The 15,315-nt window shown below is 55.4% G+C and overlaps 1 protein-coding gene across 13 annotated transcripts; it reads right to left on the bottom strand.

The window, feature by feature from the left end:
- Positions 1–1,033: 1,033 nt before the first annotated feature.
- Positions 1,034–15,205, bottom strand: IRF5 (interferon regulatory factor 5). 13 transcript variants are annotated; one of them, XM_069588343.1, is made up of 12 exons: positions 14,596–15,205; positions 14,305–14,403; positions 13,771–13,941; positions 9,294–9,400; positions 7,337–7,545; positions 4,997–5,186; positions 4,536–4,582; positions 4,029–4,062; positions 3,576–3,851; positions 2,947–3,339; positions 2,739–2,857; positions 1,034–2,439 (listed from the first exon to the last, which is right to left on the bottom strand). In XM_069588343.1, the coding sequence occupies exons 5-12, from the start codon at positions 7,529–7,531 to the stop codon at positions 2,194–2,196; spliced, it is 1,500 nt and encodes a 499-aa protein (XP_069444444.1). In that variant the 5' UTR covers positions 7,532–7,545; positions 9,294–9,400; positions 13,771–13,941; positions 14,305–14,403; positions 14,596–15,205; the 3' UTR covers positions 1,034–2,193. The 13 variants fall into 13 exon arrangements, with proteins under 13 accessions (XP_069444444.1, XP_069444442.1, XP_069444440.1 ...); XM_069588341.1 differs by lacking the exon at positions 14,596–15,205 and having other exon boundaries at positions 13,783–13,941; positions 14,305–14,396; XM_069588339.1 differs by lacking the exons at positions 13,771–13,941; positions 14,305–14,403; positions 14,596–15,205 and adding exons at positions 10,186–10,384; positions 13,049–13,158.
- Between the last annotated feature and the right edge of the window lie 110 nt (positions 15,206–15,315).

The raw sequence follows: 15,315 nt of genomic DNA, 5'->3' as shown, positions 1-15,315 counted from the left end.
AATGTAAAGTGATCCTTTGGATAAGGTGCTAGAACAAAAAAAGTATGAGATTAAAAACTAATGAACTCTGAATAAAGGGTGGAATTTAGTTAATGATGTATTCATTTTGTTTCATTAGTTGTGACAAATGTTTCATAGTGATGTAAGGTGCAGTGTAAGATGTCAACAGTTGGGGGAACTGAGTGTGGGTCGTATAAGACCCTATTAGCTGCTGCTGCTGCTGCTGCTGAGTTGCTTCAGTCATGTCCGACTCTGTGACTCCATAGACCACAGCCCACCAGGCTCCCCCGTCCCTGGGATTCTCCAGGCAAGAACACTGGAGTGGGTTGCCATTTCCTTCTCCAATGCATGAAAGTGAAAAGTGAAAGTGAAGTCACTCAGTTGTGTCCGACTCTTTGCGACCCCATGGACTGCAGCCCACCAGGCTCCTCCATCCACGAGATTTTCCAGGCAGGAGTACTGGAGTGGGCTGCCATTGCCTTCTCTGACTCTATTAGCTACTTTCCTGTAAATCTAAAACTATTCTAAGATTATTTTTTTTTAAATCACTAAAATCTGCACAGGCCACTTAACCATATGAAGATGCTCATCCTTGTTCATAATGAGAAATGGTAGACATACTATTTCTCACCTATCAGATTGGCAAAAATCCAAAAAATTGGCATTATAACCTTGTTGAGATTGTGGGGAAACAGCTGCACTCAGAGATTTATCTGGATTTTGCAAATATTTAAAATTAGACCCATTTTTATCCTTTGAGCCAGAAATCCCATTTCTGTGGATTCATCCTAAAGATAAACTGGCAAAAGTAATAAAAAGACATAAATATGCACAAGCTTATCCACTGTAGTGTTGGGAACTTAGATGAGAAAGACTATGAATTGATAATTATTGAAGCTACTACATGGGAATTTTATACCATTCTCCCTACTTTCACAGATGTTAAAAACATTCCATAATAAAAAGATAACAGCAAAATTGTTCAGGTCAGAAAATTACATCTATAAGCCAGATTCAAACAATGAGCTCCCAGTTTGTATGCATTGTCCTAATATATTTAATAGCGTATGAATATACATGAGGCTAACAGATAGTAATGGTCCTTAGTTGAGATCCAGCCCCTTTTCACCATTATGGGAAAATTGATTTGGACAGGATCTTAGACTCTGCACACATTTAAAAGTCCACACCCTTGCTTCAGCTGGCTTCCTCCTGGAAAGCAAAGCCAGCCAGCTGAGTGCTTGTGAAGGCCCCACTGACTCATCAGCCTGGAAGGCAGGCCCTCCCTGTGTCAACAGCCCCAGAGCAGGAGGGCAGGTGCTGGGGTAAAGAGAGCTAGCTGGCAGGAGAAATACGGTCCAGTAAAACAGCATGGGAGCAACTGGTGCTGAAAAATAATAACTGAGTCTGTTTTTAATATTTATTAATCCAAAAATACATAAATGTTCCCTTTCTATCCCAGGTTCTTAGTTTCTCAAGGGAGGTAGCTGCCAGACTTAGTATCTGGTGTAATACTTAATCTGTCTCTGGATGTTGTGAGGAAATGAGGCTCAAGCTGTGTGTGTGTGTGTGTGTGTGTGTGTGTGTGCTCGCGTGTGCGTGTGCACACTCAGTCGCTCAGTCATGTCTGACTATGAACCCATGGATTGTAGCCCAGCAGGCTCCTCTGTCCACGGGATTTTCCAGGCAAGAATACTGGAGTAGGCTGCCATTTCCTCCCCCAGGGGATCAACACTAAAGCTAGGGAACTCCAAAATCAGGCCCATGCCCTGCAGAGGACCTGCCAGGGAGGTCTGACCCCCAGCACTTGGCTCTTCTTGCCAGAAGAAATGAGGCAGCCACAGGAAGGGACTGCTCTGGGGCAACTCCCTCTGTACAACTAGGCCCCCTGAGTTGGCGGAGTTCCTTCCCTCCACACTGATGCTGATGGCCAAGTTCCCCCAGAACCAGTCCAGGAGAGACATATGCAGGAAGACAGAGTCCTCAAAGCAAAACTGGCTTCCAGCTTCCCTCAGCTTCTGAGGAGAACTTGGATCTCAGGCCTCTTTTCCCTCTTCTTCATGACCCAGATCCGCTTCTGGAGACCCCAAGATAGGACCCTGCTGCTCATCAGGTGCCCCCTGGGAACTTTCGCCCTCCACATCTCCGCACAGCCACCCAGGAAACCTGGGCCAGTCACTACATGCAGCCTCCTTACTGCATGCCAACTGGGTGCATGGGCCAGGGTCCCTGTGCAGCACTGAGGCCTGGCATGGCAGGGGTTTGGGCCACAGGCTGCAGATGCTGCTGAGACAGCCAGATGTGATGGAGCTCCTTGAACTGTTCCACCATGCGGTCTTTGAGGTCTGGGTTTGAGATCTGTAGCCGGATGCTATCAGCTGACCAAGAAAGCTCCCCTGAGAACATCTCCAGCAACAGCCGGGCTGCTACGGGTACCACCTAAGCGGGTGAAGAGAAGACAGGACAGGGTGAACTGTCTGGATTGGCAGGGCTGTCCAATCGAGTTATACATGAGGGGATCCACCAGGGGCAGGTGGTAGTTCACATCCGCCAGAAGAAGGGGCACCAATTTCTACTTCATAAAAAGGCAGCTTATGTGTGAGCAGTGCCGGTCCTCATTTAACACTGACTGCTGAATTCACCCTACCCAGACAGTCCTGCCCCTCCACCCTGGGGCAAGGGCCCAGGATTCCCCAATATCCAAAGCAGAGTTCAGGAGGTTGAAGATGGGCGTATACCTGTACAGTAATGAGCTTCTTCTCCCGGGGCTTGCAGTCAGGCCACTCCTCCCCAAAGCAGAAGAAGATCTCGAATGGAGGCGGGGTGTCGGTCTGGCCCTTCTGGAATAGGATGAGCTCTGCATTGAGAGCAAGACCCTTAGTCAGAGGCGAGCACCAGGCCCCTGGGTGAAAAGAGACCCAGAGGAACACGAGGTGGGGCCCTCACCATTGAGAAAGTCCTCCAGGCTGAAGAGCTTGGTCTTGACCTCCCGCTGGATGGGGTTGGGGTGCGAGCCATGGGCTGAGGCGCAGGGCCCGCTCCAGAACACCTTGCACTGGCACAGGCGGATGGCATACAGATCCTGGCCTTGTAGCTGAAGGATGAGCCCACGGTCCAGGACGTCCAGCAGCTGGTTGGTGTAAAAGCGCTGCTTCTCACTGGGGATGTCCTCAGGGCTGGGGAAGCGCACTTGCTCCAGGCTCACCGGGCCAAAGAGCTCCACCTGCTCCTGGGTGGCCTCCAGTTGGCTGTAGAAGAGCCGGCAGCCTTGAGGGTTGCTGATGGTGAGAGCCCGGGGTGGCCGCCCCCGGTATTGGAACTTGATCTCCAGGTCAGTCACTGCAGGACAGAGAGGCAGGCCCGCCCCGCCCATGAGCCCCATGCCTCTGCATTCTGCCGCCCACTGATCTTCTCTGCCCTCTCTGCCCTGCAGCCAGGCCATCATCAGTCCTCCCCACTTCCCTCCCAGCCAAGCAGGGATTGGTATGGGCATTTTTGTTCTTCTCTTCATCATCCTCCACCCTCCCAGCTGCTCCTCCCTGCCCGCCCTCCACCCCCGTCCCTTGGATTCTTACGAGGCAGCATGTGGGGGCTGATCAACAGGTCAGGCAGGAGTTGTTCGCCTGCGGGGGGCAGGCTGGTAGACAGGGGCCCAGGCTGCGGGTGCGAGCTCGGCAGGACCTCAGAAAACACCTCCCCAAAGTCAGCGGCGTTGCCAGGAGCAGGGACCAGCAGGTTGGGGCCTGGAGCAGGGGGTGCCAACACCACAGGCGGCTGGAGAGTGGGTGGCCACTTGACATCCTCTTTGGGTAAAGAATAGGGTGCCATGGCAGGGCCGGGCTGCACTGCTTCTATAGAAGGCGGGAGTGGACAAAATTTTAATGTCACTTCTAGGAACTGCCTCCAGGCTTACCTACTCCCAGCCCTGGGCCATCCCCCAGCCTCCCTTCAGGCCCCTCCCAGGCACCTGTGGTCCCCGCAGCTCCTCCTTATACTAGACCCCCAACCACACCACCTCCCAGCCCCACCTGTGATGCTCAGGCCTGGTAACATCTTCTGGAGCTGAAGAGAAGACACAGGCAAAGGAGGAACGAGGAGGCCAGAGAGAGAAGGGAGGACAGGTTATTAAACTGATCCGATGCTGAAGAATGAGACCCACGAGGCAACTCCCTGGTCTTCAGCTCAGGCGAGGCCAGACCCTCAGGCCCAGCTCTGCCATCCAAGGCATGTCAGTAGGCTCTTGGTGCCCCAGTTTCTGCTTCTGCAGGTGGGAATACCTACTAAGCCCCAACTACTGAGGCTGAGACCATGCATGAGCATGTTTTCTACCAACAGAGTCCCAGGGAGGTTCAAGGTGGTGACTTTGTTCCTGTCCCAAGAATCCCAAGAGAAGAAACTCAGAGAAGGGCTGCAGAAACGGCAGCAGGCTCCAGAGGAGTGGAACTGCCCAGTCCTGCAGTGGAGTGGGACAAGCAGCCAGGCCTAGCGAGGCCCAGGGCGGTGGCACAGGCTGCCAAGCGCACCCCCAAGCTCACCTCCTCCTCTTCTTCCTCCTCAGCATTATCCTCACTGGGCTGTGACTCTGCAGGGGGAGACAGAAATAACAGACCGGAAGGGAGTCAGTGGGGGAGAGGGAGGAAGGCCTTCAGGGCTCCGGGTGGCTTCTCTCCTGCCCAGAGCTGCCCAAACACAAAGGGAAAGGCCACACAGCCACCAGCAATCACTGGGGACACCGCCCCTGACCCCACGGCGCTCCCCTCCCTGGGTCTCCCGACCTACATTCACTGGAGCCAAGAACCAGGATGGGGTGAGGAAATCAAACCCGGCGGGGAGGGGCCTGGTCCATGCCAAGCCGCTCCTAGCCTCACCAGTGATCCACTTCTGGGAGCCCTGGGTTACTGCCCGAGCGGCACATCCCCAACCACTGCACGCTGGAGGGGCCCCAGGCCTCCGTGCATAGCCCCCTAGGTGGCCCACATTCAGCCAGGCAGAATACCTGCGGGAGCCGGGCCATTGGTGCAGACCTCGTAGATCTTGTAGGGCTGAGGCGGCATGTCCCGGGGCCCGTCATAGATGAGGCGGAAGTCACGGCTCTTGTTCAGGGCACAGCGCAGGTTGGCCTTCCACTTGGCCGGATCAGCCTCGTCCACCCCCTCGGTGTACTTCCCCGTCTCCTTGGCCCAGGCCTAGGGCAGGAAGACAAGACAGACAACCACAGAGAACCACGTCCCTCACCGAAGCCAGCCCCTCTGGGCTGGGGGCAGTCACTGCTGTGGATGAGACCATTACACAGGCCGAGCCCAGCGCCCATCTGCAAAGTGGGAGTTAGGAGGCCAGTCTCTTAAGGCTCCAGCAAGCTAGAGGAATTCTAGATGCTTTGAAAGGCATCATATTCACTGGTCTTAAGATGGCAAACAGGTATAATCTCTAAGGAGATGGGATAACATGGTGGATAAGAGGGGTCTGGAGAAGAACTGGCTTTGGATCGGAATCTGCCACCGCCACCTGTGTGCCAGGCCATGTCACTTTGCCTCTCTTTGTTTTGGTCTCCCCATCACAGCATCTGCCTCACAGTGTGGTGGTGGAGACTCAGGCTTAATGCCCATAAAGCTCTCTGAACTGTGTCTCCCCTTGGGATGGACTCTGTACACTTGGGCTGCTGGTATTATAACGATTTTTTTTTGTAGGGTGTGCCTCACCATGTGGCTTGCGGGATCTCAGCTCCCTGACCAGAGATTGAATCGGGCCATGGCGGTGAAAGCGCTGGAGTCCTAACCACTAGATCACTAGGGAACTCCCAGTACTGTTATTTTGGAAGGTAATTTGGTTGATCTCAGGATTACACATTTCCATCCTTTAACCCAGTAATTTAACTTCTGGGAATTTATCTGACAGATAAAGATGCATCCACACAAAAGCTTGCACATATAAGCTTATTCACTGCAGCTCTGTTTCTAAAAGAAAATGACTCTCAGTTATCTAAATGTCCATCAATGGGGGCTGGTTAAATTATGGCCAACCCATAAAATGGAATATTGGGCAACAAGAAAAAAAAAAGGAGGAAGTTTTTTATATACTAACACGTTGTAATCTTCAAAAAATGAGGTGCAGAAGCATCTACCATTTTTGTCGAAAGTAGGGGAAAGGATCGGAGAAGGCAATGGCACCCCTCTCCAGTGCTCTTGCCTGGAAAATCCCATGGATGGAGGAGCCTGGAAGGCTGCAGTCCATGGGGTCGCCAAGAGTCGGACACGACTGAGTGATTTCACTTTCACTTTTCTCTTTCATGCACTGGAGAAGGAAATGGCAACCCACTCCAGTGTTCTTGCCTGGAGAATCCCAGGCACATGGGAGCCTGGTGGGCTGCCATCTATGGAGTCGCACAGAGTTGGACACAACTGAAGTGACTTAGCAGCAGCAGTAGGGGAAAGGATAGGCACATATTTGCTTGCATATGTACAAAAATCCCTCAGGAAGGATAAACAAGAAACTGAGAATACGAACTGTCCCAAAGGAGGAGGTTGGGTGTCTGGGAGACTGTCTCCCATTTGGGAGACTTTTTGCATTTTACACTTTTTTAAATGTTGAATTATGTGACCATGTTACTTATTCAAAAATGAGAAATGGATTTGAAAGGAACCTTGAAAAGACAAACACTAAGCGCAAAAACTAAGCAATACATGGCCAAAACTTTAAAAATAAGCATTCTCTTCGACCCAGAAGTGTTCAACTCTAGGAACTAATCCCAAAGGAAACCATTTGAGATGTGCCAAGGATAAGAGTTTAGAGAGTGTCCATGGCAGTGTGATCTTCAACATGGAGACACTGAAAGCAACCTAAGGTGTCCAAAATCTGGGACTTGGTGACTAAAGTGTGCTCCCTGCTCCGACGGAATGTTCAGTGGCATTTGAATGTGGCATTTGTTGGAACGGGGAAGCCGGTCCTGATGTTGGGTGGAAAATGATCTTTGCACTTCATATACACATGGAGAAAACTGATAATACAAGCAAAAAAATATTCATAGTATTAAGATTATGGGGGAATTCAGTGGTCCTTTAAGTGCATGTGTACACCAAATGTGCATCCTGGACAGGCGCTCATGTATGATGAAAAAGTACAAAGAGGGAGAGGGGGAGGAGTTACCCGAAGGTCTCCTGGGGCCCCTCAGTCCTCACCTTGCTCCAGGGATCGGGTTAGAAAGGTTGCCCAGCGGTGATGCCTGCAGCCCTTAGCCCCGGCCTGGGGTCGCTGCCCACAAGGCAGCTGGAAGAGTGGCCAGTCTGATGTAGGGGGGAGCCCTTTTCTAGGGAAGGGCCTTCAGAGGCCCAGGGCTTACCTTGAAGATGGTGTTATCTCCGTCATGGCTAGGGCCGTGCCGCGTGGCGTGGCGCCAGGGGATGTAAAACAATTTCTTTTCCCCGTTGACCCACTGAAGCCCGGGGTACTGGCAGCTGTTGACCTGGGCCACCAGCCAGGGCTTCAGCCGCACACGCCGGGGCGGAAGCAGGGTGGCGGGGGCCGGCTGGTTCATGGCACAGGCGTCTGCTGGAGAGAGCGGGGGCAGTCAGTGCACATCAGAGGGCCGAGCCACGGCCCACAGGACTCCCCCTTCCAGCACAGGAGGCCAGAGGACTCCCCCTTCCTCCCAGCACAGGAGGCCAGAGGACTTCCCCTTCCTCCCAGCACAGGAGGCCAGAGGACTCCCCCTTCCTCCCAGCACAGGAGGCCAGAGGACTCCCCCTTCCTCCCAGCACTGGAGGCCAGAGGACTCCCCCTTCCTCCCAGCACAGGAGGCCACAGTCGCTCCAGCCTGTCCAGATGCTTGAGTCAGTTCTCCTCTCCAAGCATCAGCTTTCCTGTCACAAGGTCCCTGCGTCTGGGCTTTGTCTGAGGGAAAGGAAGGAGGGGTACACAGCTGGAGTGGACACTGTGGGTGTCCCACCCAGACGTCCTGTGTCCGGCGGGGCAGCAGTTCCCCAGCTGCTGTGAGTCCCAGCACAGCACGGAGCTGCCCATTGCCGGAGAGCTGCCCTCAGCTGCCCCCTTCCAGGGCCAGGCCACTCCTCCACTCTGTGGGGCAGAGCCCACAGTCAGTGACACACAGGGACAAAGGGCCGGTCCCCTTGCTTCAGGCGGAGCAAATGTGCACTCCGGGGTCCCCACAGACTCTAGCTGAAGCCAGTCTCCGGCTGAGCCCACATCCTTGCTTAGCTTTCTTCCTGCTTCCCCTGTTCCCCTCCCTCTCCCTCTCCAAACCAACTTCCAAGAAACCCCGCTAAGACAAGGCAGAAGCTGTGAGTCAGGGAGGGGTTTCCACACCCAGTCCTCAGAGCTTCCTTCCTTCCTTGGTTTCCCTCAGGGATGAAGCTTCCCACCCTCCTCCGACCTGGACATCTTGAAAGAAATCCCATGAGCCAACTCCATCTACCGCCTGAATCGCTGGCAAGGACAGTGGCCACCAAACTTAGAACTTCTGCTTTTCAAGGCAGCAATTTCCTAGACTCTGGTTCCTCCACCAACCATGCATTCATTCAGCAGCACCTTATGTTCGCTGTGGGGTCCACACAGATAGGGTCCCCACCAGAGCGAGTGCCACCCCCCACCCCAGGCCACAGACTTGCCTCCCTGGTCAGAGGCCAGCTGGTCACAGGGAGTCTCTGCCTCCTCCACTGCACCTGCCAGCCCCTCTCCAGACCCCGGACCGAAACTTCTCTCCACTGTCCTGAGCCTGCTTTCACTCTGCTCCACTCCTGCGGGGTTTCTCCCCTGCGCTTGCCCCTCAACTGTGAGCCCGGGGTCAGCAACAGAAGGGACGGGGCCATCATAGCCCCCCCGGGCTGAGACTCAGAGGAGACTCTGTCGATGGGCAAGGAAGGAACAAAGGGCTGAGCCACGACGAGAAATGAGGCTGCCTCCCACCCTGGGCCCTAGGTTTCTGAGCACATGTGAGTTAGGTGGGCGTGCACTTGCGTGTGTAAGAGGACACACACTGCGTAGGTACCATGCTCCTCTCCCACTTCCTTGGTCCACCCGTCCCCTGTAGAAGACGCTCCACAAGTGATGGAGAGGGAGCGGCCACGACGGTGGCATAGGGGTGGGGTGGGCCGGGGTCTTTCGCAGAAGTCGTGCTTCCTGGAACAAGGGTGCCAACACTAGCCCTCCGGGCTGGGTCCTCCAACACTCACAGCTCCCTCTCCAGAGCGCCACGGGCTGCCCTGGACTCTCCTCCACTGAGACAAGTGGGGCTCCTATTCCGCCCTGCACAGCCTCCCCCACCCAGACGTCTCGCTTACTTTCCAGGTCAGTGGGCGACCTCTTCAAGGGCAGGAGTGCCTCCGGGTCTTTCTTCCTCACCACTCTCCCCTCCTGGGCATCTGCATTTACTGGGCCAAAGTAGGACCTAAGGAAGGCCAGCCAGATGTTGGAAGCGTCCGTCCTCCAGCTGTTTATCGCCCCACCCCCACCCGGCTGCCACCCCAACCAACGCTGCCCTCCCCAACCAACCTTCCCCTCCTCTGACTCAAAGGTGAGACCAGACCCAAGAGGAAAGCTGTGAGCGCTGTGGGGCAGTGAGGGTCTGAGGTGGGCAGGCCTGTCCGGGAAGGGATGACTGAAGGAAATGAGGTATCTGGGTGGCTGATGTAAACACTCAGTGGGGTGGGGATGAGAAATACCCCCGTGTGGCAGAAAGACTAGGGTTCAAGTCAAGACCAAGACAGCCTCCCCTGCGACAGACTACATCCTTGCTGAAGAACCTTCTGACAGCTAAAGCCACCCAACCACAGGCTGAACTGTTGCTGGGAACAAAGGCTTCTGGGAGTACAGAAGTCTTGGTGGGCTTCCTGGCCTGCACTGGGATACACACGCACACACACACACACACACACATACACACACCCCATCATCCAAGCCTGCTTCAGAATGTCCCCTGAAATTCCCTGCCCAACACCTTTCTGGGTTGTGGCGGCTAAGCGCCACCTCCACGCTGCTAAGGATTCTTGTCTGTGGGCCTCTCCCCAGAGCAGTGCCCAGCACTGGGCTGAGACAGAGAGGATGGGAGAGCACCCGGCCCTGCCCCCTGGTCTCAGAAGATGGGTGACTCGGTTCCCCTTTCTGCACTAGCCTCCACCCAGCCCTAGGGGAAATGAAAGTGGCCAGACCGGACAACTCGGAAACCTGACTCACTATGAGCTGGGGGAGGGAAAGGATGGGGAGAAAATCACATTTGGGTCCCCCCGACCAAATGCTCCATCTCTCATCCTGTAGCCCATCCCCCAACCCTCAAGCCCGCTGGCAGTCGTCGTCCATTGTGTGATTCACAGCGTTGGAGAGCTTCATCCAATTTGTGTCTGCTGCATCCCCACGCCTCCCAAAGGCCTGGGTCCTAGAACAGACGGGCGACGGTCACAGCAGCAGGCCATTCTGGCTGCGAGAAGGTGGACCGGGGAAAGTTCTGCTGACAGAGGGCAAGGCAAGTTTCCCTGATGACCCCCACACATGGTCTGGCCTGCAGCTGTGCCAGAGGTGGTGAACTGGGAAGCCAGGAAGGTCGATTTCTCTGCCCAGGGCAAGGAGGGTGTCAGGGCAAGTCCGGCTGCACCACTCTACAACACCAACTCTGAGCTCCTGGCAGTAAGGTGCAGCCCCTTCTAGCAGCACAGGGAAGGGCTCTGTAGAGGGCCTCCCACCAAAAGCCTGGCCGTGGCCAAGGGAGGGTCTGCCTAGCAAGCCACACAGGGAGCTTCAGCCACAAGTCTGCCTGTATCCAGGGTCATCAGGACCAGGCTCAGCATCAGCTCGCCAAAGAGGCTGCTTCCTGCCTGGAGATGGACTTAGACCTGATGCAAGCTATCCCAATGCCAGGAGTTCTGAATTTCAGTGCCCTTGTGCTCCATTCCTACTTCCATCCTGAAAGAAGCAGTCACTCAGATTCCCAGGGGGTCCCAGAAGCATAGCCCTGAGAAAGTCCATTCTACATCCCTCCCTCACCAGGAAAGTGGCTCACGAGGTAAAGAATCTGCCTGCAATACTTTGCTCTAGAATAACAGGTCCTATCTCTGGATGGGGAAGATCCCCTGGAGGAGGGCATGGCAACCCACTCCAGTATTCTTGCCTGGAGAATCCCCTGGACAGAGGAGCCTGGTGGGCTATAGTCCATGGGGTTGCAAAGAGTCGGACACAACTGAGGAACTACACACACACACACACACACACACACACAGACGCCCCTCGTGGCTGCTGGGAGGACTTGACATCCCATCAGGATGCAGGTTGGTCAGGGGGTCTGCCCTGACTCCTCAACAGCTGTGCAGGTTTGCAACCCCCAGACTAGCCTTGTGGATTAGAGCCCTGAAAGATGGGGGAAGGCGGGATGAGCATACATCAGCTTCCATGGAAACATCAAAGGAGGAGTGGCCTGCTGAGGACCTGAGGAAGGCCCTATTATAGGGGAAGGGGCAGCCCAGGAGCATCTCCGGAGGTGCACAGGCCCGGCAACTCCTGAACTCCCAGGAGCCAGCCACAAGGGAAGCCTGAACACTGTGGGCACCAGGGACCCCCTAGGGGAGAAGGCTCTGCAGCCCCCAGCACTGCGAGATCAGCAAGCCCTTGCACCTCCTGAATTTGATTCAGACGTTTCCCGCAAACTCCACACCAAACTCCTGAAGAAGGCATGGGTGCCCGGCGTCCAGCGAGACCTTAAGCCCCTCCCCCTCCAGGGGAGACAAGCTGAGACTCCAGGGCGGCAGATGAGGGCAGAAAGACGCTTCCCTCGGCTTCCTCTGGGGGCACGGTGGGGTAAGGCCAAGGCGCAGGTGGGGAAACCCCAGGGTTAAAAAAAGGGTGGTTTCCCAAGGCTTCCCTTGACTTGCTGGGAGCCCCAGTATCCAACCCTATAACCCTGCTCTGGCCTGGCTGCCTCTCCCGGGAGACTCTAGCTTTCTCCATCGACTCCCCCCCGCCTCGTCCTTACTGGTCCTGGTCACTCATCCCCGCTCTGGGCGCGCAGGGAGCCCCAACTCGGCTCTGCTCTCAAGACCGTCCCCGCAGGTGCCCGGCTTGGCCGCGCCTCCTGGCCCAGCCCACTGAACTACCCCCACTCCCTCCCCGGCCCGGAGCGCTGGTTTAGGGTCTGCCTCTCCGACCGCTCCTCAGGGTGGAGGAATCCCCGCTCTGCTGGGCGCTGGGTGGCGGCGAAGGCAGGGAAGTCCCCTCCGCCTCAGGTCCCCAGGGCCAGATCCGGTGCCTCCGGGGCCACAGAGACAACTGCGCGCCCGGGCCGCGCAGGTGTTCACCGTCTCCTATCCCGCAACACGGTCACACTGGTCTCACTTTCCCTCCACTTTTAGATTCTCGATTGTTTCCTTCTGATGCTCGGGGGAAGGCTGTAGAGAAACTAGTCTAAGAAGTATCACGTCCGTGGTTCTCGCTTAGGAGGGTCAGCAGCTGCTTTCCTCCGCTGCAAGTAAAAGGACAGCCGGCGCCTCGCCTGACACCATCTTCCCAACCACTCTCTGCCCGAATTCTTGCCATTGTCTTAAGATCCAGGGAGAGATGGACCTCTTAAACCTCATTCTCTTACTGGAAAGGATGAGGGGAGGGCTGCCCGGGGATGGGGGATCGGAGCGTACAGAATTCTAGGCGGAATCGGGGCTTTCCCTCCATGGCCCAAGCCGGGCGCTGCCCATCCCATGGCAGCCGGGCGCTGCCCATCCTCCGCGAAGGCCAGAGGAGGGGAGAGAAGCAGGAGAGCTGGCGCCCCCGGCCGCGGTGCGGACTCCGCCGCCCGCGCGTCCGGGCTCCTCGGGTGCCTTCTGGACCAAGGCTGCTGGTGCGGGGCACCCCTCTCTGATCAAGACATAGGAGGCTTCTTGGAGACCCCCACAACGGCGGGGCGCGTCCTGCCTTGGGCGTTCCCCACCCTGAGCTCGGGCACCTGGAAGAGCCGGACGCTGACCCCTCCCGCGCGTCCGCACCGCTTCAGTCCCCAGCCCGCCGCCGGCAGGTGCCCCTCGGGCGCGGAGAGGAGCGCGCGGCCGCCTGGACTTACCTGTCTGCTGTGCGCCCGAGTGGCTGCGCCCGGGAGCCCCGGCCAGGCGGTGGGGCCGAGCTGCGCTGTCCTGGAGCCGCGCCGGTCCGCCCGCCCGCCCGCTCGCCACTTCCGCATCACCCGCCCCCGCCCCTGGGCCGCGGCCGCCCAGCCTTGGTGCGCCGGCAGCGCCCCGCCCTGCCCCGCAGAGCCACCCTGGGGTCCCCGCGCAGACTCAGCGACCGAGGGACGGGGCTGAGCCCCGGGCCAGGCTGGTTCCCCTGAAGCCCAGGGCCTGGCGGAGACGCGCGGCAGCGCGGTGGCCTGGACGGACTGCTGGGCTCCTTCAGAAATCTGGAGGCGCAAGAGTCGTTCGACAACCTCAGCCCCCCCACCCCACTCTGCCATAGTGATCGGCTGGGCCCGGGAACTTTCTAGCCTGTCCCTCCGGGACCTCTAGATTGGTGCGGACACTGGCGATCAACCGAGCCACATACGAGCGCGGTGGGGGTAGTAGTAGCCCCTGGCGTTCGCCCCACGAGCCCGCGAACCCTTCCGAGGGTCGCCCAGTACCCAGCCACTGGCATCCAGACTCAGACACTCCCTCCACAAGGTGCCTACAGACAGGGATGGTCAGGCTACTCTCTTTCTGATCCTTAACCTTCGCACCTGCCTGCCCCTGCTCCCCGTCCCTGATCGCCTTGGGGACCTCTGTGGGTCAGCGCCTTGGTCTCTTGTCCCACCTCTTCACTCACCGCTACCTTGACCATCCGTCTGCCAGTCTGAACGTTTTTTGGTTCCGCAGGCAGGCCTCATTCGCTGGTTGCAGCCCTCACATTGTCCAGTTACCACTCCTGGAGCATTCTTCGGGTGGGAACTCCTGCTCCTCTTCAGATTTTGTTTCAGCATCACTCCTTTGAAAAGCTTACCTTGACTTTGTCTCCTAGGTAGGGTTCCCAGACCCTGAGGCTTATCTTCACTGGTTTTCACTTAGGAGTTTAATGTCTGATTTCCACTAGAATCAGCTTACTCAGGAACCATGCCTGTCTTTTCATCTCCTATTTTCTATAGTAATTTTTAATAAAAAAATTTTTATATGAAGGAAATTTATGTCAATCGATTACATCTTAGATAGAAACTAAAATATATAAGTTCTAGAAAGTACTCTTGGCCCATTAAAGTTTAGTGCCTGTATTTTTAACAAACACAGGGGTAGCAGTTAGTGGATGAATCAGAACTTTGACCTTCCCTTCCCACCTCCATCTCTGTAGAAATACCTGGGTTAATCTTCACCCCTGATCTGTTTCATTGCTCGTTACGTGTTGTCCTTTTTCTCCTCTCTTGCATTTCTCTCCTTCTCCCCAACTCTTGTAGCCCTAATATAAAATAGAAATATAATCTTATATAAATATTGTATTATTTGTATCTGTTGAATATGTCGCTACTTAAGATTTTTAAGATTTAAAGTGTGAATGCAGAAAATGAGGATAGGGAGATTGTTCTGTATTTCTTTCTTTAAAAGTGAAACTGCTATTTAAATTGAAAATAGTTCCCCCCAAAATACAAACCTTTTTCATTGGAGGTGAGTCGTGCTTAATAGGAAGTATTCTATGTTGGACTAGAAAATATATCTGGAATGATTGTCAAGAAGAATCTTCTAAATGTCCCACACACACAGTCTAAGGGAGACTAGAACTAGGATTCTGCCCACCCCCACGACTATCCCCAGTCCTCAGGTGAGGCCCCCCACCCTGTGAGCCCCTGAACTTGGTCTAAAACCATTTGGGGGATTTCCCTGGTGGTACAGTGGCTAAGACTCTGCGCTCCCAATGCAGGGGGCCCAGGTTTAATCCCTGATCAGGGACCTGGATGCCACTTGCTGCAACTAAGACCTGGCACAGCCAAATAAGTTTTAAAAAAAGAATCCTCTGGAGGCCATGTGTAGACGAAGGGGCACTGCCCTTGAGCTTGCATCCACTTCCGCTGTGTTCAAGCTCAGGGGCCTTAGGCAGGTCCTGTGAATCTCATTTCCTGCGGTGAAAGGGGAGATGATGGTACTATTGAGATCGCAGCATTGGCATGAAGTTCCAGGGCCAGGGGCTATGCAAGGGCTCCACATCCCTTGGGTCCTGCCTTCCCCAGGTTCAGGGGAACCTGAACCAAGAAGCACTCTGGGCCAAAGACACGGCATCAGGAGGATGGGGTGGGGACAGAGAGCATCTCTCAGACTCTTCCAAAATTCAAGGGTCCCCTTGCTTCCGGATGCTGACTTATGGTGAGGCTCAAGC

The sequence above is a fragment of the Ovis canadensis genome, chromosome 4 (genome assembly GCF_042477335.2).
Source record: "Ovis canadensis isolate MfBH-ARS-UI-01 breed Bighorn chromosome 4, ARS-UI_OviCan_v2, whole genome shotgun sequence".
Lineage (NCBI taxonomy): Eukaryota > Metazoa > Chordata > Mammalia > Artiodactyla > Bovidae > Ovis > Ovis canadensis.
The sequence above is the reverse complement of the archived record's forward strand: the minus strand, read 5'-3'. Positions and strand labels throughout refer to the sequence as shown.

Bases quoted from the DNA above. Each gene is read 5' to 3' on its own strand.
- IRF5 (XM_069588343.1), bottom strand. From the start codon at position 7,531: ATGAACCAGCCGGCCCCCGCCACCCTGCTTCCGCCCCGGCGTGTGCGG. The intron at 3,852-4,028 runs GTGGGGCTGGGA...CGCCTTCTATAG, and splicing joins ACCAGGCCTGAGCATCACAG to AAGCAGTGCAGCCCGGCCCT. The intron at 2,440-2,738 runs GTATACGCCCAT...TCACCCGCTTAG, and splicing joins AGAAGCTCATTACTGTACAG to GTGGTACCCGTAGCAGCCCG.